This window comes from Fusarium flagelliforme (assembly GCF_020744385.1).
Source record: "Fusarium flagelliforme strain FIESC 12 MPI-CAGE-AA-0113 chromosome Unknown B0J16scaffold_5, whole genome shotgun sequence".
In the NCBI taxonomy this organism is placed as follows: Eukaryota; Fungi; Ascomycota; class Sordariomycetes; order Hypocreales; family Nectriaceae; genus Fusarium; species Fusarium flagelliforme.
This window is the reverse complement of record NW_025763507.1, coordinates 3,132,231-3,152,557: the sequence shown is the minus strand read 5'-3', so window position 1 is coordinate 3,152,557 and position 20,327 is coordinate 3,132,231. Positions and strand designations below refer to the sequence as shown.

At 48.2% G+C, this 20,327-nt stretch overlaps 9 protein-coding genes across 9 annotated transcripts; 8 read left to right on the top strand and 1 right to left on the bottom strand.

Annotated features, from left to right (window-relative positions):
- Window positions 1–43: 43 nt before the first annotated feature.
- Window positions 44–3,585, top strand: B0J16DRAFT_416409 (uncharacterized protein; the record flags this gene model as incomplete). Its single annotated transcript, XM_046133582.1, has 2 exons — window positions 44–3,472; window positions 3,517–3,585. The coding sequence occupies 2 exons, from the start codon at window positions 44–46 to the stop codon at window positions 3,583–3,585; spliced, it is 3,498 nt and encodes a 1,165-aa protein (XP_045981757.1).
- A 321-nt stretch (window positions 3,586–3,906) lies between these two features.
- Window positions 3,907–6,001, top strand: B0J16DRAFT_289892 (FAD binding domain-containing protein). The gene is made up of 5 exons (XM_046124224.1): window positions 3,907–4,500; window positions 4,554–5,438; window positions 5,488–5,653; window positions 5,714–5,833; window positions 5,884–6,001. The coding sequence occupies exons 1-5, from the start codon at window positions 3,985–3,987 to the stop codon at window positions 5,961–5,963; spliced, it is 1,767 nt and encodes a 588-aa protein (XP_045981756.1). The 5' UTR covers window positions 3,907–3,984; the 3' UTR covers window positions 5,964–6,001.
- A 40-nt stretch (window positions 6,002–6,041) lies between these two features.
- B0J16DRAFT_373804 (FAD-binding domain-containing protein) lies at window positions 6,042–8,361 on the bottom strand. The gene has a single exon (XM_046130551.1). The coding sequence runs from the start codon at window positions 8,335–8,337 to the stop codon at window positions 6,079–6,081; it is 2,259 nt and encodes a 752-aa protein (XP_045981755.1). The 5' UTR covers window positions 8,338–8,361; the 3' UTR covers window positions 6,042–6,078.
- A 1,164-nt stretch (window positions 8,362–9,525) lies between these two features.
- On the top strand, window positions 9,526–10,794 carry B0J16DRAFT_416406 (Alpha/Beta hydrolase protein). Its single transcript, XM_046133581.1, has 2 exons — window positions 9,526–10,133; window positions 10,185–10,794. The coding sequence occupies exons 1-2, from the start codon at window positions 9,606–9,608 to the stop codon at window positions 10,635–10,637; spliced, it is 981 nt and encodes a 326-aa protein (XP_045981754.1). The 5' UTR covers window positions 9,526–9,605; the 3' UTR covers window positions 10,638–10,794.
- Window positions 10,795–11,395: 601 nt separating this feature from the next.
- B0J16DRAFT_163597 (uncharacterized protein) lies at window positions 11,396–13,507 on the top strand. The gene is made up of 4 exons (XM_046122258.1): window positions 11,396–11,930; window positions 11,980–12,073; window positions 12,126–12,729; window positions 12,779–13,507. Exons 1-4 carry the CDS (start codon window positions 11,523–11,525, stop codon window positions 13,446–13,448), a joined length of 1,776 nt encoding a protein of 591 aa, XP_045981753.1. The 5' UTR covers window positions 11,396–11,522; the 3' UTR covers window positions 13,449–13,507.
- A 992-nt stretch (window positions 13,508–14,499) lies between these two features.
- B0J16DRAFT_322059 (uncharacterized protein) lies at window positions 14,500–15,567 on the top strand (the record flags this gene model as incomplete). Its single annotated transcript, XM_046125680.1, has 1 exon — window positions 14,500–15,567. The coding sequence occupies one exon, from the start codon at window positions 14,500–14,502 to the stop codon at window positions 15,565–15,567; it is 1,068 nt and encodes a 355-aa protein (XP_045981752.1).
- Window positions 15,568–16,087: 520 nt separating this feature from the next.
- B0J16DRAFT_322058 (uncharacterized protein) lies at window positions 16,088–16,984 on the top strand (the record flags this gene model as incomplete). The annotated part of the gene is made up of 1 exon (XM_046125679.1): window positions 16,088–16,984. One exon carries the CDS (start codon window positions 16,088–16,090, stop codon window positions 16,982–16,984), a length of 897 nt encoding a protein of 298 aa, XP_045981751.1.
- A 382-nt stretch (window positions 16,985–17,366) lies between these two features.
- Window positions 17,367–19,013, top strand: B0J16DRAFT_307604 (uncharacterized protein; the record flags this gene model as incomplete). Its single annotated transcript, XM_046124837.1, has 1 exon — window positions 17,367–19,013. The coding sequence occupies one exon, from the start codon at window positions 17,370–17,372 to the stop codon at window positions 19,011–19,013; it is 1,644 nt and encodes a 547-aa protein (XP_045981750.1).
- Window positions 19,014–19,339: 326 nt separating this feature from the next.
- Window positions 19,340–20,235, top strand: B0J16DRAFT_363806 (uncharacterized protein). Its single transcript, XM_046129893.1, has 2 exons — window positions 19,340–19,764; window positions 19,815–20,235. Exons 1-2 carry the CDS (start codon window positions 19,402–19,404, stop codon window positions 20,193–20,195), a joined length of 744 nt encoding a protein of 247 aa, XP_045981749.1. The 5' UTR covers window positions 19,340–19,401; the 3' UTR covers window positions 20,196–20,235.
- The last annotated feature ends 92 nt before the right edge of the window (window positions 20,236–20,327 follow it).

Below are 20,327 nucleotides of genomic sequence, written 5' to 3'. Positions count from 1 at the left end.
TTGGGATCACCCTTTCGCAGAGATACCTTCTTCATTCATCAAGATGTCTGGGGTCGAGTTGCTTGCTGGGATCGGTATCCTTTGCAACGCTATGCAGATAGTGACATTTGGCAAAGATGCTCTCGAAGTCTACAATCATGTGCGTGAGAACGGAACCGCCGATCCGAGGCTTGAGACATACCTTGCCGATGCATCGATAAGCTACCAGGAGATGAGGAAGCAGCTCTCTGCATCTGGCCCTCTTACGTCTGACCAGCAGGAGATTGTCACAATTGGGGAAGAAGCTCACAATGGTCTTGAGAAAATCAGGACCTACTTTCAGCAACTCTACGTTGATGAGAACTCAAGAAAAGGCCTCCGTGGGAGACTTAGGGTTGCCAAAAGCGGCGTCAAAACTTTATTCCGTGCCAAAGAGCTGGAAGACCTGGAGAAGAATTTCGAAAGGTACCATCAGCTTTTCCAAACTCGTCTTATACAAAAGGTCTGTGGCCAAGAGGATGCTGCAGCGCTACTCACCCAAGAGTGCTTTACACATCTCAATACCATCCAGCAGACCATGCTCAAGAAGATCGCCGAAGGCCATACCGAGATGTCTCTGCTGGTTTCTCAGAAAGCAGTTGAGGTAAAAGATCACGTTACAGATCAACACGGTAAGACTCGGACTGCCATGGGAAGTCATCTGTCTACCACTGAGAATAGGCTTCGCTCCCATATATCCGAGTCAACCTCTGTAGTTCAACAGGAAATAACAAGTCGACATAATACGGAAGATGAGATCAAGAGATACGATCAACTCATGGCAAGTTTGAGGTATCCTGAGATGAACAGTCGAAAGAACCAAGTGATTGAAAATTTTCCTGACACGTTTCGGTGGACATTCTCTAGCGAGGGGCCTTGGGTTGAAAATAGGTTGTGGGGCTACAGTTCTGGGGAGGACAGTGTTCGTGTGGATGTCAGTGATGACGAGAGCCAGAGTGACTACAGAGATCACTTTCAGGGCGACTATCTTGTTGACGAAGCAAAACGTGAGACACCTGGTGCGGACCGACATAAAAACGAGGGAACAGGCAGTACGTTCGGCCATGACAGTACGGCCTCAGCAGAGAGCTTTAGAGATGACTCAACCGAATTCACTAGATGGCTGGGCTCTGAGTCCAAGATGTTTTGGATCAGTGGAAAGCCTGGTTCTGGGAAGAGTACCCTTATGAAGTTCATTGCCACCAGTTCAGAAACGCAAGAACATTTGGCCACTTGGCGGTCTGATACCCGCATTTTAAGTCACTATTTTTGGAAGGCTGGCAGCACTCTGGAGAGAAGCTTGAAGGGGCTTTTTTTATCTCTCACCCATCAACTCCTTCTGGATAAGGTTGCGCTAGGTCAGCAACTATTGGAAACTATGCCAGATATCCGACATAAATGGTCTTATGCCGACTGGGACCTGCAAGAGTTGAGAAGCGCGTTGCTCTGGATGTTAGACAAATCAGGAAATAGCTTCCTTCTCCTTATGGACGGACTGGACGAGTCCGAAGAGTTTAAGAGCCATATCTCTCTGGGCCCCAGGAGTCTAAATATACTCGAAGGCCTATCGAAGCTACAAGATGTCAAAGTTTGTTTTTCTAGCCGGGAGGAGCACGTATTCAATTGTAGCTTCGAAGGTGTCGAGACATTGCGAGTTCATGAGCTTACCAAGTATGATATTCAAAAGCTCGCCAATTCACGTCTCAAGAGTTTGAACTTTGCGAATCCGGGCGATCGGAAGCGGATCCTCTACCTTATTGTCGAAGCGGCTAGTGGTGTCTTCCTGTGGGTGGTACTTGTCGTTGACAGCGTCACCCGGGCCTTTTTCATCGACAACAGCATGGAAAGGCTTGTTGAACGGATCAACCACATGCCGACGGATGTACTCGGCCTAGTCCGGGATATGTGGGGGCGATCTGGTGAAGATGGCCATGTACTCGGTTACCGAGCTTCCGCCTCGCGGTACTTCAACTTGGCCTTGGCTAACGATGGTGGGCATCTCTCAATCCTCACGCTCACATTGGCTTCAAAGGAGCATGATCTGGAGTCTATGCTCGATCCCAATCGTACGTGGGACAAGGAGGAGCTCAGCAGCATATGTTCCAAAACACGAAAGGAGCTCTCTGTGGTTTGTCACGGTCTCCTGGAAGTTGAGTCAACCTTCTCAGATCGGGCACATCAAGTCCAAGATTCTCTTACAATCTATGAGGAGTTGAAGTATAGATTTACCCACCGATGTGCCATCGACTTCCTTCAAGATACTGACAGCGGATCTGCTCTTCTTGACGCATGTGAATGGCGCCAAGGTGAGGCGAAAGCCCGGTTGATAGGGGCACGTATGATATGCTATCGCTTGTACACCCCTGGATTTCAGAAATCGTGCATCCAACTCTATGACGAAGTACTCGATGGCCGCAGGTATACGCTCATCAGTTACCTTGGCAATTTCATGGAATTCGTCCTAAAAGAAATCACAAGGCGCACGATTCCTGCACCTTACCATAATCTATTCCTTCGAACCTCCTACGAATGGTACATGGCGGGACTTTTCCATGACTGCAATTCGTGGGGATGTTCTGGACGGTCGATATTCCGTGAGGACGCAGTCAGAAATGGATTCCTTGCTTCCATGGCCAAGGCAGCTTGTTCGTCCTGCACGGTAAAGCTTCTTGACGCTCTTCCTACACAAGAGTTTCTCAATGCATTGCCTGCCATCTTTCGTGGTGTATTCATTGGCATCATGCCGACTAGGCTTTGGTTTGTGGACAGTAACAGCTGCTTGTCAAAGCGGGCCAAATTGACAAAACAGGCTCTCACTCGACTACTGGTGCTGCAAAATGATGGATGCAGGGGAGACATGCATATAAAGGCATCTACGGGAGAATCTCGAGAAGACATGCAACGTCTCGTATGCTCTTGGTTCCTCAGCTCAATCGATACAGACATCTATAATAAACACGATCAAGATGTCGAAGAGTCAGTCCTATCAGCATTGTATCTCATCAAGCTCTCTTTGCCTGGTCCTGAATACTGGGACCAGCCGGTCTTGTTAAGTATACGGTTTCAAGACGCCGCAGCCCGAGGCTTCATGCACTTTCATACTTCTGAGTTTTCATACTACGACTGTTTTTCTGTCGGGAGCCTTGCAACAGTATACCAGCTCTTCCTGTGCTTTGTCCGGCGGATTACTGTAGAAGCGCAATCTGCAAAAGTAACAGCAGTACTGGATGAGAAGATGTTTGATCCTCCGAACGGATCGAAACCATCATTACGCATCGTGATACTACAACATAAAGCCGGTTGTTACACCGTCGGTCCCGACTATCAACATAAGAAGGAGAAGCAAGTTGAAGCCTCGGAGCTAATTTTGAACTCACTAATCACTGGGAGGAATCTCACGAAGGATGATCTGGCGTTCCTGTATGGTTTAAAAGGTGATGGAATAGCCCATGATGTAAGGGTGTTCCTGCGTTATATCATTACTAAGCTTGCTCACAGCCCAGGGCTACCAACACACTCATGGTCAGGATGGCTGGTGGAGGATGCCCCGGTGCAAACCCAAGTTAAAAGTCCGCACGCCAAAGTTGATGAGAGATCACGGGATGCATTGAAAGAAGTGATATATAAAATCTCAGAACATTCATAAGGTGTGTTCGGCATACTGAAAATGAAGTATTCTTCAACAAAATTTGAAATCCAAAGCATCATGATTACGAGGTGATACGTGTGGTAGAAATTTTGAAAGCAACATCAACTTTGACTCAGCAATAGTTGCCGTTACTAGTTTCCGACCTTATTCCCCCTCCGTGGAAGTGGATTGCCGAAGCTGTTGCCGCTGCAACCCGGAGATAAACCCCACTCTTTACACTTGCCGCCTCCGAGTGGTCCGGAACCAACACCATCACCAACATATAACACCCCAGACTCCATAGCCACATTCGCTATCTTATCAAACAGATATAAGCAATGGAATCGGAACAAGTTCAAGTCATAATCTGCGGCGGCGGTTCCGCCGGCCTCACAGCAGCAATCTGGCTAGCCCGCTTCAAAATCCACTTCATCATCCTCGAAAGACGCTGCGGACCACTCGCAATCGGCCAAGCAGACGGTGTTCAATGTCGCACTGTTGAGGTCTTTGAGAATCTTGGTATATCTGTACCTCTTTTGGAAGAAGCGTACCATGTAAGGGAAGTAGCCTTTTGGTCGCCGAGTGAGAGTGATGGGGTCCTTCAGAGGAAGGACTTGGCGTATGATACTGAGGAGCGTTTGAGTCATATGCCGCATGTTATTCTCAATCAGGCGAGAATTAATGAGTTGATGTTGAAGGAGATTATTCGGTTGAGAGGAGATGGGACGAGTGGGGTTTTGTATGATTCGCATGTTGAGAGTGTGAAGGTTGTGGATGGTGGGGATGAGTATCCTGTTGAAGTTATCGCTAGTCACAACGGAAAGTCACATACTTACCGAGCCAAATACGCAATAGTAAGTCTCTTATTTCTCAAGCCACCATGCAATACTAATGCCATGTCTACCAGGGCTGCGATGGCGCTCATAGCACCGTCCGCAAGTCCCTAGGCTTCAAAATGGTCGGCGACTCAACCGACTCAGTCTGGGGCGTCATGGACGTCTACCCAATCACCAACTTCCCCGACATCCGCAAAAAGGCCATGCTAATCAGCAAAAATGACGGAAACCTCATGATCATCCCTCGCGAAGGCGATGAGCTTGTGCGGTTCTACATCGAGCTACCCAACACAACAGCTCGAGATGTAACAGAACAAAGTCTCATTGAGAAGGTCAAGAGGATCTTCGCACCTTATACGATCGATGTTGCGCATACGGTATGGTGGTCTGCTTATGTCATTGGGCAGCGACTCGCGGATCATTTTACAAAGGACTATCGTGTTTTTCTTACGGGTGATGCATGCCATACGCATTCGCCCAAGGCGGGGCAGGGCATGAATGTCAGTTTGCAAGATGGCTTCAATATCGGGTGGAAGATGGCACATGTCCTCAGCGGTCGAGCGCCGCCGTCTGTCCTAGAGACGTACGTTCTTGAGAGACAAGACACGGCGGAGAAGCTGATTGAGTTCGACCGCTCATGGAGCAAGTTATTCTCATCGGACTATCGAAAGCAGAATGGTATCACAGCTCAGGACTTTCGCGACAAGTTTGTTGAGGCCGGGCGTTATACTGCTGGCATGGCTACCCAGTACAAGCACTCGGCTCTTACCTGCGTGACTGGTAGCGATGAGGCTATTGCTTCGGGACTTACTGTGGGAATGAGGTTTCCCAGTGCGCCTGTCGTGAGACTCTCAGATGCAAAGCCCATGCAGCTGAACAGTGTTCTTCCTGCTGATGGGCGCTGGCATGTCTTGACCTTCTGCTCCGGAGATGGCACCAAAGAGCGATTGCCTGAGGTATGTACGAAACACCTGAACATGAATGACATTTCGCTAATTCCTTCAGGTTGCCTCAGAACTTGATGGCCTCGTCAAGACGTTTACGCCCGCCGGTAAGAACGCAGACGAGGTCTTTCTCAACACCCTCGTTATCAAGGCGGATCGAAAGACTATCGAGATCGACCAACTACCAGAAGTCTTCTTCCCAAAATCAGGTCCTTATTCATTGCGGAGTAAGCTTCCTTCTTTCTTCGACTCCTTTGTCGTCCAGCAGTATTAACGTGTTCTGGTAGATGTTCATAGAGTCTTTATTGACGATACGAGCCCGTACATGCTGGGCTGCGGTGAAGCCTTTTCTAAGTATGGCGTGAACCCTGAGCAAGGTGCCATTATCGTAGTCAGACCGGATCTTTGTACGTCCCTTTCCCAGTTCGGCCTTGGTCCATATCGCTAACAGCAGCAGATGTCGCGCGTATTGTCGAATTGACAGATGCAAATGAGCTATTAGCATTCTTCAAAGGCTGTTTGACTACCAAGGAATGAAGCATGTCAGACGATGAGATTGAGCAATTATCATAAATGTCATAGCTAAAATGAAATTAAAAGTTCTATTTCATGCCAAGTCGTATACTCATACACAAGAACAAAGACCCAATCCTTATCCAAATACCTCAATCATAAAGTGATACTCCAATTTGCTTCCATCCTTCCATGCCCTGAGTGTAAGCTCCCGACACTTATCCGCCAGAATCTCTCCCACGACAGGCGCACCACAGTAGAACACACCAACCTTGAGCTCCTCGTCCTCTTCAAAGTTCTCATCCTCCTTGTCTCTCCTATTAGGTCTCTTGCTAGCGCGGAACTTGAGCATCTCTTCATAATGCTCATCCAGGATCTGATCAAAGTCAGGTCGTCCAAAGTTGGTGGGGTTGAGAAGGCCTGTAAGTGGGGAGGCGGGATGTTCGTCTGTGCGGTGCATCTCGAGAAGCCAGCGGTATACATGTGTCGAAATCTTCTTCTGCTTGGCGGTTACGTGCGTGTTGATGCGGATGTCAAGATGGGGATTGGTTTCATGGTCGCGATGCCAGTCTTGGCTCATAGATACGTCGTTGAGCAGATCGGAGAGCCAGAGGAGGTAGTTTCGCTCTCGAACCATCCAGTGGAAGTCGACGCGACGGTAGTCATCTGCGAAGGTACCTGCTCGGTCGGCATGGGGTGCTTTCTCTTTGTTGATGAGATCGGGGCCGACGCTTCCTTGACGAGTTGGTGATTCGGGAACGTTATCGGTGTTTGATGATTCGCCGCTGGTGTTCGAGTTGGATCGCTGGTTAGGTGGTGGGACTGCAGTTGCTTCGGAGTCATGGTGGGTATGCGAGTCTTGGTGATTATGCTCGACTTCATGGTTTGGACCGCCGTGGTCGAGATCGTCGTTGTACTGCAGATCGGCCAGGATACCAGAGAAGGGTGTGACACCAATTCCAGCTCCGATAATGATGGAGTGGTTGAAGTCGTAGAAGCGTTGGGCTGGAGCGCCAAAAGGACCGTTGATGCCGACCTCGATCTCCGACTCCCCAGATTCACCACCAAGCTCACGAAGCTTCTCAGTCCAGTTACCATCAGTCTTGATGTGCAGCATCATCTTGTTGCCGCGGCAGAAAGAGACAGTGAAGGGGTGCCATTGGAAGAAGCTGATCTTGGGGACTTGAAGGAAGATGTACTGTCCAGCCTTGTACTTCCAGAGACGCTCACTCGGAATGATGGCAGTAATCTCGACAGTCTCCTTGTCAAGAACCTTCATGGTGGCCTTGATGCGGTGGAATCCAAGACCAACACGGACAACGCGCTCCACGAGGACCAAAAGTGTAGGGAAAGCGAGGAAGTATCCGAACATCGGCCACTGGAACAAACCTGCAGTACCATGCGCCATCATGAGACCGATAATAGGGAACATGAGCAGGTGTCCGAGTTGAAAGACTTCGTAGTTCCATTTTCGCACCTGCGGGATACTCAAGAGGGACAGGATCCAGAACAGACCAAGGCCAGCAATGCCGGTGAAACCGGGCAAGGACCGGACATACTCGATGTACGGACGAGGAACTGCATCAGCGCCAAGCACTTCAGCCACCGCATCCTCATTCGCAGGGTTGCTTCCAGAACGGAATGATCCCGTCAAATGTCCGATAGCATGTAAAGTCGCGAGCAGGATGGCGACGCAAGAGATACGAATGTGAAACTCCTGCGAGAGATCCCAGTTGAAGAAACGCGAAATGTGGTACGACCGGCGCAGCCACGTAGAAAAGTATCGCGACATACTGAGGATCAAGAAGAAGAACGTCGGGTATAGAGCTCCAGCGCAGGTCTTGGCCATGACAACACCCCAGCCGAACCCATTGCGGTATTTTGGCGTGGTCTGATACTTGACGAGTTGCCATATCCCGAAAGCTAACTGCATACCAACCACAACACCAAGAAACACAATCTCAGGTCCATGAACAGCCCAGTAAGAGCGAATTCGTCTCCAACCCGGCAGTTTCTTGATGTAGCTCTTGTCCTCCTCCTCTTCCTTCTTGGCCTGCTTCAAGGAAGGAATCTTCCACTCCTTGACCATCTTAGCAAACTCATCTCTGGGAATCTTGTCGGCACCAGAGTCGCCCATCATTCTGCGCAAAAAGGCATGGCGCGCATCGTTGTCGTGGTCTGTGTGGATGACATGGTGAGCACCCGGCTTGGGAACAAGTTCTTTATGTTCTTGGTCGAGTTTCCGCTCGACTTCGTGGTAGTTTATGTGTCCATCGTTATCGTGGTCGAGATCGTCGAGAAACTCTTTGATCTCTTCATCGGTGAGGTATTCGACGTTTTTAGAGGAGCGGATGGGATGGTCTGCTACGATGGATTTGCGATTGTGGTGACGAGCCATTGCAGGGCAGGTCCGTGATAGTACACTCGATGGCGGTGGATGGAGAGAAAAAAAGACTCGCGCCCGGAAAGGGGCATGAGAGAAATTTACATATTCTTGACTAGAAACATGCCCAGCAATAGTACGTCAGCATCTGGTGATGCCAAGAATACCAAGCGTTTTGAACAACTCAACACTAAAAACAACCTTAAATTCCCCGATGAGAGCAATTTCACGTGGTAGGTCTCATCGCCTACAACTGCCCAATCAATTGGAACATTACAGTAGAACAGCGCAGAAATTACGTGGCTGAGAGGAAGGCCAAGTCTTCGCGTGCCTTGATTTTCGTGCTGGTGGATGACGGTGCCCAGGAAAGAGGCTTAATTAACGGTAACCGCTTGAACCAATGGAGAGTACGCCCAGAGACTTGGCGATCTTGGCTTTGGTTTGGCTTATCGGATGAAGGTCATTGGATGGGTTTGTTCGGGGGGGTGACTAGCGACGGGAAGTTTCGTGCTCTTCAGTGATGATGGCAAGGGATTGATCCCGAGAGTCTGGGGTGGCTCGCTTATGTTAAATGCAGTGCGTGAGAGTGGTTGGTTGTTGGGTGCTCGACGCTCAAGTGCTAATGACGTCAACACAGATAAGATACGATGCTAAGATAAGATGTCGTGAGATAACGGCCGTAGGGTAACTCCAGCTTCAGGACAATTCACGCGAAGCGAAATGCTTTCTCTAGATACATGGTGAAAATAGTTCAAGTAAAGAAATAAGATGGTTTTTCTCGAGACTTTAACGCGTTTCGAGAATAATTTCGTGTTGATGTTGACACTTCGCGGCAAAGCTTTTTTATAACCGCTTGACAATAAATGGTTGTACTTGAAAACGCTGCAGTTGCGCTGCGATACACGTGATAATTTTTAACAAGAAACGGCTAAGAAGAAAGCTTCCTGTATGCAGATTGAGACTGGTAATAACACACGATCTTGAGTCTTCTCAATTTACAAAGAACAAGACATATGATTGACGATTGCATACAAGAATGACGTTCTTTTCCAACCCTGGAGTCGGAAATTCCGGCCATAACCACCAGCTAATCAGCTTCAAGAACACTGCATAAGCAGGATCTGATGACAAACACCATTGGCCATCATATTCATCCGGTGAACGATTTAACGCATTGCTTAACCTTGATGTTGACGTGAATTTCTCTATAAGTATGACCAGAAACATGGTCATTTCCTTCAATCGCATAGCCGTTCAAATCACTATCTACTTGCACATTCATCATGGCCGCTAATCTTCAAACCAAGAGCCTCACCACGTCTGACGGACGAAAACACACCTACGATTACGTCCCAGCAAAGGAAAACAAATCAACCGTGCTTCTAATCCATGGCTACCCCGCTACTCGTCGAGACTGGAAGTACCAGATTGAAGATCTCTCCGCAGCAGGCTACGGTGTCATAGCACCCGACTGTCTCGGATATGGCGATAGTGACATGCCCCTCGAAATTGAAGCTTACAATCTGAAGAATATGAGCAAGCATCTGACAGAGATACTCGACAACGAAGGCCTGGATAAGGTTGTCGGAGTTGGCCATGATTGGGGTGTTAGTATTGTGTCACGGGCGGTTGTTTGGCATCCTGATCGTTTTGAAAAGGTTGTCTTCCTCTCACTTGGGTATGGCCCGCCAGGGATTTTGTTGGATATCGATACCATCAATGCGAAAAGCCTCAAGGAATTTGGCAACATGCCATTTGGATACTTTTACTTTTTCAATTCTCACGATGGGGCAAGTCTTGCTGCTCAACATGTAAGTAGACTCGCCTCATCAGTCGGAAGCGTTAGTGCTAACACTCAGCAGCTCGAGTCATTCTTCCATCTAGTATTCCCCACCGAGAACCTCAAATGGACGGAGAATCTCGGTGCCCTAGGCGCAGCTCGTGCATGGCTGAACAACAACACGATTACTTCTCTTCCCAGCTATATGTCTGAAGAAGACAAAGCAGCCTGGATGAAAGAGTTCAGCAAGCCAAATGCAACAGAAACGTCAATGAACTACTACAAGGCCCTTCTTCGCGGCGTCAATGCCAAGGATGAAGAGAATTTGACGAATGAGGACCGTACTCTGCATGTTCCTGTGCTCACTGTCGGTGGTTCTGAGGATGTCGTTGCACGTCCGGAGAACATGAGAATGGGTACGGAGCCTTTCGCCGCTGCTGGGTGGACACACAAGGTGGTCAATGCGGGACATTGGATGATGTATGAAGATCGAGATGGACTTAAGGATGCTTTGCTCGAGTTTCTCGAGAAGTAATGCCCAGAAAAGCTGCGGACGATGGACGTGGTATATATTCTTTAGCTCTACTTCTGTACGGAGTAATAGGATTGCGCAATTAATTCTTCCGAACCATGTCCTGCCAGCCTTATCCTTCCCTCGTTTTAGGGGTAACCCCCCTCGGCTCACAGACGAAGTCAAAGCTCAACTAAATAATCAGTCCACTATTGAGAGAGTCAAGGCTGATGTTTGCATGTCACGCGAATAGCCTGCCCGGGGAGTGACGGATATAATTACCGGCATGAGGCCCGGGAGCTAATTCAAGGGGTGACTGATCCACAGGAATGTAACCTGGGGGAAAAGCATCAACACGACAATGCCGGGGCAAAAGTTAACAACAGTATCAAGATGATTTGGGTACTAGAGAATAATGTGAAACAAGAGCACAATTGGTGAGCGATGCCATCAGATTAGTTAGCTAGCTAGCAGACCCTTCATCTCACTAAGTCGTTCTAGAAAATTATGCCAAGTTCCTTGAATCAATGAAGATCACAATCAGTTGGAACAATTCCTTTTCTCGGGTCCACAAACAGCGGATCCATGAAGTCATCCCCTGCCGCTAATCCTCGTATTGGTGATTGAGATCTCCAGTTTCGACCAACATGGTCAGCCTTGATTCGTCAGAGAGGAGGCCCGTGTCCTAGCGCCTCATGCGACAACGGCACTTGTTTCTTTCTTTGACTAGGGACTTGAGACGAAGCTAAAGAATTCTTCCCTTCACCTCCATTTTGCATTTCCAATTCTGTCTTTTACCCGAAGGTCGTTGACTTTCAACTGTCGCTATCCACTTCTTCCATTCTTTTACTCGTATTCATCTTTGGCTCGTGGTTCTTTTAAGTGCCAAGCCATCCTCTCCTTCCCACGATGCAGACTCCCAGCCCTGTCGCATCACCTTGGCCTTTGAAGGAGGCGTTTATAGGTGGAAAAATTGGCAGCGGCGCCGACGATAGGAAATCATGGCACCGCCTGGAGGATCTCCCCACGCCTTTCCAGACACAGTACCCCAGATTGAGTCAACCATGGCTCCCCGGATTTTGGACGCGGTTCCCGTACCGTGGGCTTAGCATGTGGTTGCTCGCTTTGATAGGAACCATGTCGGCGGTTCTGATATTGAAGTACAGTGATGGAGTGCCTGTTGATCACTGGGATAAGAACATGCAGCCTACGGTTTGGTTGGCTTTGACGTCGGCGTTATCGGGTGCCTTTCTTGCTGTTGCCTTTACCGAGGGAGCGGCCATCTCATATTGGAGGACTGCTGGGAAGCCAGTCACTGTGAGTATTGGACCTTTTTGTATGAGGCATTGATGCTAATGATGTTTAGTTACAACAATTACAAGCTGTGTATGGCTCTTCGACGGGCATAATACAGGCTGCTATCAACCTGTTTACTTGGAAGTCCAAGACTCTGGGTATAGGTAAGACGACCACCCACTGATGCATTGCCTTTGAGTTCTCACAACAGTACAGCGTCGATTTTAATGACATTATCCGTCATGCGAGGACCATTAATGCAACGAGCCTCTGCAACGGCTAATTATTACGAGACACAACAAGGGAGAATGAACTTCCATATAGCACGAGAACTACCCGAGGATTACGGCTGCATCATCACAGGCCGGTCTCACTATGCAACATCGCTGTTGACCAAGAACTTCAGCGACATCGCCCACAGCTACAGCCGTCGCGACGAAATGGCCGCCTTCGGCACGACCTGCACCAACTGCACGACCAAAATTCGAGGATTCGGCTTCCAGGTCAACTGCACCGAGACGGCACGGGAGTACAATCTTACCGCTGGCGCCGATGAGGCGGCTTTGCAGAAGGCCATGAACGGAGCGAGCTTTTTCCAAGTCAACATCACAGAGTTCAGGGAGTACGAAGTTTACTCCATGCCTGATGGATCGTTTCTGCGCTATACGACACTTTACAAAGAGCAAGACGAGTGTGCTGGTAAAACCAAGATCCAGACTTGCGACTTGCATGGTGGTATTGCCGAGTTTCCTGTCCGGATAGAGGATGATAAGGTTGAACTTGTGGGAACCTGGAAGGACGACAAGTTCATCGAGCGCAAGTAAGTGACTCCTACCAACGGCCTTGGGAAAAGGCTAACGAAATACTAGATATATGAGGCCTGCAGGTCTGGCTCCACCTGGCGGAGGGAATCTTCTCAGTGGTTTCCGCATAATTGTCGAAAACCTCTTCTCTTCCGCAGCATACATGTCATTCACCGGCGCAACAGGCTACGACATAACATCCTCCGGCCTGGCAGCAGCCCAATACCTAACCATGAACGGCCCAGTACCCAGCTGCAACGACACCTGGTCAAATCCCATGGACGATGTCATCGAACTCACACGCAATATCGGCTTCCGCGCAAGTTTGCAATACGCACAATACAACACAACCGACAAGCAAAAAGTTACATACGACAGCGGCACGACGACACTCGTGTACGTGACAGACTACGAAAAGATGTGGATAGCAGTGCTGGTTTCGCTAATCGGGATATTCTCCGTGCTACCCACCTTCTGGGGCTGGTGGGAGCTGGGCAGGGATGTCAGTCTCAACCCACTTGAGATTGCGAATGCTTTTGGGACGGTTGGGCAGGAGTCGCATATTATGAGCAACGTGGACCCTAATCATAATGTTGGAGGGATTGTTAATGCGGTTCATGATATTGGACCTGTCAGGTATGGTGCTTGGGAGATGAGTGATGGAGTGACGAGGCTTGGGTTTGCAGGGGCTGGGTTGGTGAGAAATCCGACCAAGGGAGAGAGATTTAATTATTAGCGTTGAGATTTCAGAATAAATTTATCCTTAATGATGAATAATATTTAGTTATATGTTGGATATTTTGTGCATTGTGTTGGAGTGCAGGATGTGTGAATCTAAGTTGCATAGCTATAACTTTAACTTAAATGAGAAAAAGGGAAAAGTTCTGCGGCTGATAGATAATTGAATGCCTACAGCTTGAGATTGGCGATTTCAAAGGTCCTGTTTCGGAATGGGTGCCTCCGCGGTGGAGAAAAGGTTGAATAGGACATCAAGAGGTTGTTTTGTCTGTATACTTTAGGAACTGCGCCTGGAAACAAAACTCAAATTAGGACATTGAGGAGACTAGAAGCAAGGTGCTGCAGTCACTTGATACGAATTCAGGCCGGCATTACGGTTCCTCACATTGTCGGCTCCTTAATCTCAGATGATGATCTCCCTGTTTCCCATTCACCATGAAAGGGTCCAATGCGAATTGGCTTTGTAGTGCCTTTTTTGCCTTGCTACTCCGAGCGATATCGTGATTGCTACAGAATAGATAGATAAGATTGAGAAATGTTAATCTCAAAGGTTAAGGCAAAGGACCAGAAGCTATAAACGAAGTAAACAGCGATTTGTATGTGAACATCTGGTGTTTCTTGAGACTTTTGGTTTCTGAATACTAGTAACATGATCCAATGCGTTCCAAGGAAGGAAAATCGTGAAAGTCTTGTTATTCTTGCGCAAAGAAGTGAAAGTCTTATATTATCTATAGCTCGATACTGTAGAAAGTTTATTTAACAAACTTTGCAGTCAATTGCCTATCAGTTGATACACGAGCTCCACAGAACATTGTTAGTTCTTTGCAGAATCTAAAAATCTTACCTGCACAGCTATAACCTTGACCTGGACAAGGTAAAGCAAAAAAGAAAAGAAAAAGAAAAAGGGGGATTTAAAACTCTGCATCAAGTGGTATAAAGATGACTGTCTAGCCTGCCTAAACTTGGACATACTGCCCGGTCTTCATACCGTCTCCATCAATACATCCATCTACCTACCAACGATCCCGAACATTGCACGCAGGATCAGAATGTCGCACACGTATGTCCCATGGACTGCACCTCCTGCTGAGGTCTTCACCCTGCCCGCCGAAACCAGAACCTTTTCCCTCTTTCCCGATCTTCCGTATGACCTCCGTCACATGATATGGCTTCAAGCTTTATCTTGCGAGCGTCTCATCAAGATCCGACTTGATGAGAACGGTTATATCAACTATGCACCATACAGCCAAAAGTACAACATTTGCTTGTTGACGTCAGGAGAACTGGAGCATGACCCGAGAGTAAACCCCATTTTACTCACTTGCTCAGAGTCACGGAAAATAGCGAAGCAATTCTACCGTATTCAGTTCCGATGCAGCTACTTAGATGAAGGCCCCCCTGGTAAACTTTATCTTTACCCCGAATTCGACATTGTGCATGTCGAGAGGTTTGAGCATTTTGTGGATTTCGCCTGGGATATGTATAAAAAAGACCCAAACGGCAAGGGTCTCTTAAATCTCGCTATATCACCCATGGAAATCTTGATTTTCAATTTTCCAAAGGCTGATTCAGAAGACTTCAGGGAGATCATATATCGACTTCGGCGTTTGATCTTCGTAGGCGGAGCAGTGGCCACCCTTTCTGGAGATTCAGCCCGGCGAGAAATGCCCTACTCTGTCCCCTGTTCTGGCGGCGTATCAACCTTTGACCGCCTACCCACAGATCCCCGGGCCATCGGAAACCTGGAAAGGGTTCAGATAAATGATCGCTATGGTTTAAGTGACACCATGCGTCGGTGGCAAGGGATGCTAGATACGGCAGAGATTAACGAGTCTCAGTGCAATTTTGAAAAGAGCCTCATGCTGACTTTGGATTGTGGATATTCGGATAAAGAAACAAGGGAAGATTGTCTGGAGTGGATTCATGGGTTTCGTGGCCACAGACTTGCATCTACTCTAGAACCGGCGGTACCTACTCCAGAATATGTTCCACCGTTCGTGAATGGTTTCTGGATGGGGCCACTGGAAGCTTTTCAAGAGAGCGAAGAGGGTGGGGAATATGGTTATGTGGATATGGGAGACTATGCACCAGAATTGTGTGTAGCCCACCGGAGCTAAACTGACCGTCGAAAGCAGAAGACTCAAAAAACCACATTTAAACAGATGGGGGACTGGGTGTATACTGCCCATGTGATCTGGACGTATGAGCTATAAAGAAGGTAGATTGTGCCCTACGAAAATCTTGCTATACTTGTGCAAAGAAGTGAAAGTCTGTTATTGTATATAGTTCGATACCGTAGAAGGTCTATTTAATATACCTTGGGGTTTGCAAGATATCTCAGCTGTGTTGCAGAAAATGTAATTCTAAGACGCATAGCCATAACCTTAACCTAAATGTGAAAAAACAGGCAAGGTTCTGGGTATAAAGTCGACTGTCGAGCCTGACTTTGGATAATAGACGATCCTTTCCTATCTTCATCCAGTCTTCATCAACAAACCCATTTTTCTATCACCAACCTCAAACACTCCACACCGGATCAAAATGTCGCCTGCCTAGGATTCTGCTAAGGTCTTTACCTTACCTGTTGAAACCAGAGCGTTTTCCCGGTTTCCCGATCTGTCATACGATATCCGTTACATGATCTGGCTTAAAGCGCTGTCATACGAGCGTTATATCAGGATTCGACTCATCTACCCTCCTGATGATGCACACTCTAGCCGATCCTACGATATTAAATTCTGGGATACCGAAGAACAGGACACTAAGCTGATCATGCACCCCCTTCTTTATACTTGCCCAGAGTCGCGAAAAATAGCAAAGATGTTCTACCGGATTCAGTTCTCATGGGAGTGTGGAGAAGATGGCATCACTAAGCTTTATCTTTGTCCCGAGTTAGACATCTTGGAAATCTCGTGGCAGAGGTTCAACTTTCTCGTTGAATTTGCTACGGACTGCTTTAACCGGGACCGGGACCGGAAGGGCCTCTTGAATGTCGTCCTGCCATTCCCACGCACATTCGGTCTGAATTGGTTCCCTATCGATAAGGAGGCTGCCAAAGCAGCTGTATACCGACTGCGACATGTCATTCTCGAAGGCCATGTCAATCCCACAATATCTTCAGATCGACACTCACTAGAGAAGCCCTACTCAGTTCCAACTGATCTTGGAACAAGGACCCTTGACCATTTTGCCATAGATCCTCGTGGCATTGACAAGCTGGCAAGGCTAGGCCTGCTTGGTCACGGCTTGAGGGAGGCTAAGAATGAGTGGCAAAATTTCTTAGACTTGGTAGAGATTGACCAGTTCAAATGCAGTTTTGAACAGAGTATCAGACTTTTTCGCGCGGGCTGGCGTTCTGGTCTGACAAAACCGAGGAGTGTTCTGCCTTCCGTTAAGGGTTTCTGGATAGTGCCGATGGAGGCATTCCAAGAAGGTGACGGGGATGAGGCCACAGATTATGTGGATTTGAGAGACTATCCACCAGAATTGTATGTAGCCCATCCGGGTTCAACCGACCGTGAAGAGAGCGAGTAAGAGAGCGTTTTCTTCACCTTATGCGAATACAGAACAGCATTGAGCCTGCCTTTATGGTTAGCACCCTTAAGCTCAGAAGACAATCTCCTTGTAGCCTAGGAACAGAGAACCAACAAAAGGATGTTATACATGTTACATAATGGATAGACAGGATTGAGAAGTATTTGTATAGATGGTCGAGGTGAAGGACTGGAAGCCATAAAGAAATAAACAGCAATTCGTGTGTGCCTGTGTAGTGTTTCTTGAGATTTATGGTCCGTGATTTGTAGGCAAGTGCTCAGTACTTTGATCAGCACGCTACGCTAAGGTATGCGTATCTACGTAGTATTAGTACAAACAACTTAGCTAAGTCAATCAGCCCTAAGCCAAAAACAGACTCCATTCTATGACGATCTCCTCATTCAGCACTCCAGTAAACGTAACCAACGTTCACCAAGCAGGAACAGCATCGAGGCCGGGATCACTCACAATGCTTCATGGTCGAAGCTCCATCTCTAGTAATGGAAGAGAGTTCCACTTTCTGCCCGTCACAACAACAAACCCCAGCAACCGCCGCGAGGTAGAGCTTCGTCATGCGAGTGCGCGATCTTACTTGGCCAGGTCAATGCATCGGCACAAAAAGAAGAACGACGTGATTCCAGGAGCCGTTATAACGAGTGGTAGGTGGGATAAGACCGAATGCCAGTCAATGTTGCTCTGCACTGTACCAGGCAAGGTAGTCGACCAACACACCAAGATGCTCCTACACTACTGCACCCAATCCTTCTGGCCAGGCTTCGAAGTCGGCTCAGCGGCATTCCACATCCCCTCATTCGCGCGTGACTACAACGCGCTCATGTCCCAAGGTCCAGCTCTGGTCCACGCCCTTCTATGGTCGGCAGCTGTGAGTCTTAGTTACAGAAGGAAAACAAAGGTCACCGACAAAGACAGCTTAATGCATTACAATCAAGCTCTGAAACACATCTCGCAGGACATATCACGGCCTGTGGCTGAGATCCCGGAGCAGACGCTGTATGCGATTCTAAGCGTCACAGGTCCTGAAGTCTCCCTCGACGATGGCGAGGGTATTGTGAGACGAGCGTTTGATCCGCCGTTAAAGGAACTTGCGTGGATACATGTTTATGGGAGGAGACTCCACATTGATGCTCATGCGACAGCGTTGATGAGGATTGTTGATTTGAAAGGCGGAATACATAACCTCAAGTCATCGGAATTCCAGGCTTCGTTTAATTACATGGATCTCACGAGGGCTACGCAAAAGCTAATCAGGCCACATCTTCCTGTTTCGAAGTTGTATGGTAGGGTCAAGGAAACGCATGATAGACGACAATTCTTTGGTTATGCACCCGACCTTGCGTCTTGGTCTTGTGCTGAAGAGTCTTCGGAACAGATCGATAGACTTGTCGCAGGTGGACTGAGCACGGCCCTGCAAGAGGTCGTCTACGATATGAGGATATGGGTCACAGTCATTGAGGGCTATCACTGTGGCACACTCAAGAGCCTAGACACTTCGCTCCTCACAGCTCATAGAGACCTGATACAACAACGCCTTCTCGCTACTCTCCCCGACGAAGAGGCAATCATTGGAGAAGACATGGACGCTGTTCCATCAATCAACGATCTCATTCAAACAGCTCTACTGATATTCTCAATCGGAGTGATCTTCCCTATTACATACGCACCACCTTACCATCGACTAGCACGACGTCTCAAGTCTCAACTTGAACAGCACGTAGATCACGCATCATCGGACCTGTTAACATGGCTCGGTATGCTTGGAGTATTGTGTTGTGAGCAAGTCGGCAATGGTCTCAGAGGGTGGTTCATTCATTTCTTAGGTACCATGGAACGGAAGCGACCAAGTGCGGGGGACTGGTTCACGACGAAAGAAGAATCGCTGGAACCGTTCCTATGGTCTTCTGTGTCTTGCGATGTAGCCGCAGAGGCGACATGGAGAGAGGTACAGGACGGATCCAGAGGCTGGGAGAGCACGGCATGGTCAGGTATACTGGGGACGATATGCGCATAAAACAACAACTCATCCTCGTGGTCGAGATCTTACAGCCCTGCCAGCCCTACAAGGATCGGAGGATAACGACCTCAACGTCATCACAACTCCAACAAAGGCAACGCTAGTCCTGTTGAGGTGCTTACACTAACTCCTTCGCCATTTGCTTTCATACTAATCTTTATTGGGTATGTACACTAAATCCTGCGGGACAAGCCGATATCTCCAGCCCGGCGCGAAGAAGGACATTGAGTTAAGGTTATTCTATACCAGCTGGATAAATCCGTTCATATCCCCGATTGCTTCTCCATCTCACCTTTCGAGCATATTACATATAAACCACAACTGTTCCATAATACTGATTCCCGCCAACTTCACCTCATCTTTCACCCGCCATTCTATTGACACCATGTCTCTCAACGGAAAAGTCGTCCTCGTAACAGGAAGCACCAAAGGCATCGGCAAAGCCGTCATTGAGCGTGTCGCTGCCGACGGCGCAAGCGTTGTCATCAACTACTCCAGCGATGGCGCTCCAGCAGAAGAAATGGTCACAAGGATCGGGTCTGATAGAGCCCTAGCCGTAAAGGCCGACGTGTCGAGCATCCCCGAGATTGAGAAGCTTGTCAAGGCTACCGTGGAGAAGTTCGGCAAGATCGATTGTCTTATGGCCAACGCTGCTTGTGCGCCTATGAATGACCTTGACAGTTCGACGGAAGAGGCTTTCGACAAGGCTTTTCTACTTAATGTCAAGGGACCTTACTTCTTGGTTCAAGTATGTGACACTATCTGACAGAAGAGAAAACGCCAGCTAACAATTTCTAGAAAGCTGTCCCCCATATGCCTCGCGACGGCCGCATCATTCTCGTCTCAACAGGCATCCTGCATAACTCCGCCGTTGCACCACGCTATCTCCTCTACGCAGCTTCCAAAGGACCCATCGAACAAATGACGCGAGTAATGGCCAAGGATCTTGGACAAAAGTATGGCATAACTGTTAACTGTATCGCGCCTGGTCCTACCGCTACGGAAATGTTCTTCCAGGGCAAGTCGCAAGAGATGATCGATATGATTGCTGGTTTCAGTCCATTGAACAGGCTGGGAAAGCCGGAAGAGATTGCAGAGGTTGCGGCGTTCTTGGCAGGACCTGGTAGTTCATGGGTTTCTGGACAGGTTATCGGGGCTAATGGAGGATCATTTGTGTAGGAGACAAGTAATGTGTGACATTGCCAGGAGTTAATGCTGCTTATATACATGACTTGGGTTACATCTATCAAACAAATAAGAGTATTCTATAAACCAAGTCCCGCCGCCGAAAATGAATTGAAGCATCACACA

Coding starts and splice junctions, on each gene's coding strand:
- B0J16DRAFT_289892 (XM_046124224.1), top strand. CDS start 3,985: ATGGAATCGGAACAAGTTCAAGTCATAATCTGCGGCGGCGGTTCCGCC. Junction 4,501..4,553: donor ACCGAGCCAAATACGCAATA/GTAAGTCTCTTA, acceptor CATGTCTACCAG/GGCTGCGATGGCGCTCATAG. Junction 5,439..5,487: donor CCAAAGAGCGATTGCCTGAG/GTATGTACGAAA, acceptor TAATTCCTTCAG/GTTGCCTCAGAACTTGATGG.
- B0J16DRAFT_373804 (XM_046130551.1), bottom strand. CDS start 8,337: ATGGCTCGTCACCACAATCGCAAATCCATCGTAGCAGACCATCCCATC.
- B0J16DRAFT_416406 (XM_046133581.1), top strand. CDS start 9,606: ATGGCCGCTAATCTTCAAACCAAGAGCCTCACCACGTCTGACGGACGA. Junction 10,134..10,184: donor CAAGTCTTGCTGCTCAACAT/GTAAGTAGACTC, acceptor AACACTCAGCAG/CTCGAGTCATTCTTCCATCT.
- B0J16DRAFT_163597 (XM_046122258.1), top strand. CDS start 11,523: ATGCAGACTCCCAGCCCTGTCGCATCACCTTGGCCTTTGAAGGAGGCG. Junction 11,931..11,979: donor CTGCTGGGAAGCCAGTCACT/GTGAGTATTGGA, acceptor AATGATGTTTAG/TTACAACAATTACAAGCTGT. Junction 12,730..12,778: donor GACAAGTTCATCGAGCGCAA/GTAAGTGACTCC, acceptor ACGAAATACTAG/ATATATGAGGCCTGCAGGTC.
- B0J16DRAFT_363806 (XM_046129893.1), top strand. CDS start 19,402: ATGTCTCTCAACGGAAAAGTCGTCCTCGTAACAGGAAGCACCAAAGGC. Junction 19,765..19,814: donor GACCTTACTTCTTGGTTCAA/GTATGTGACACT, acceptor AACAATTTCTAG/AAAGCTGTCCCCCATATGCC.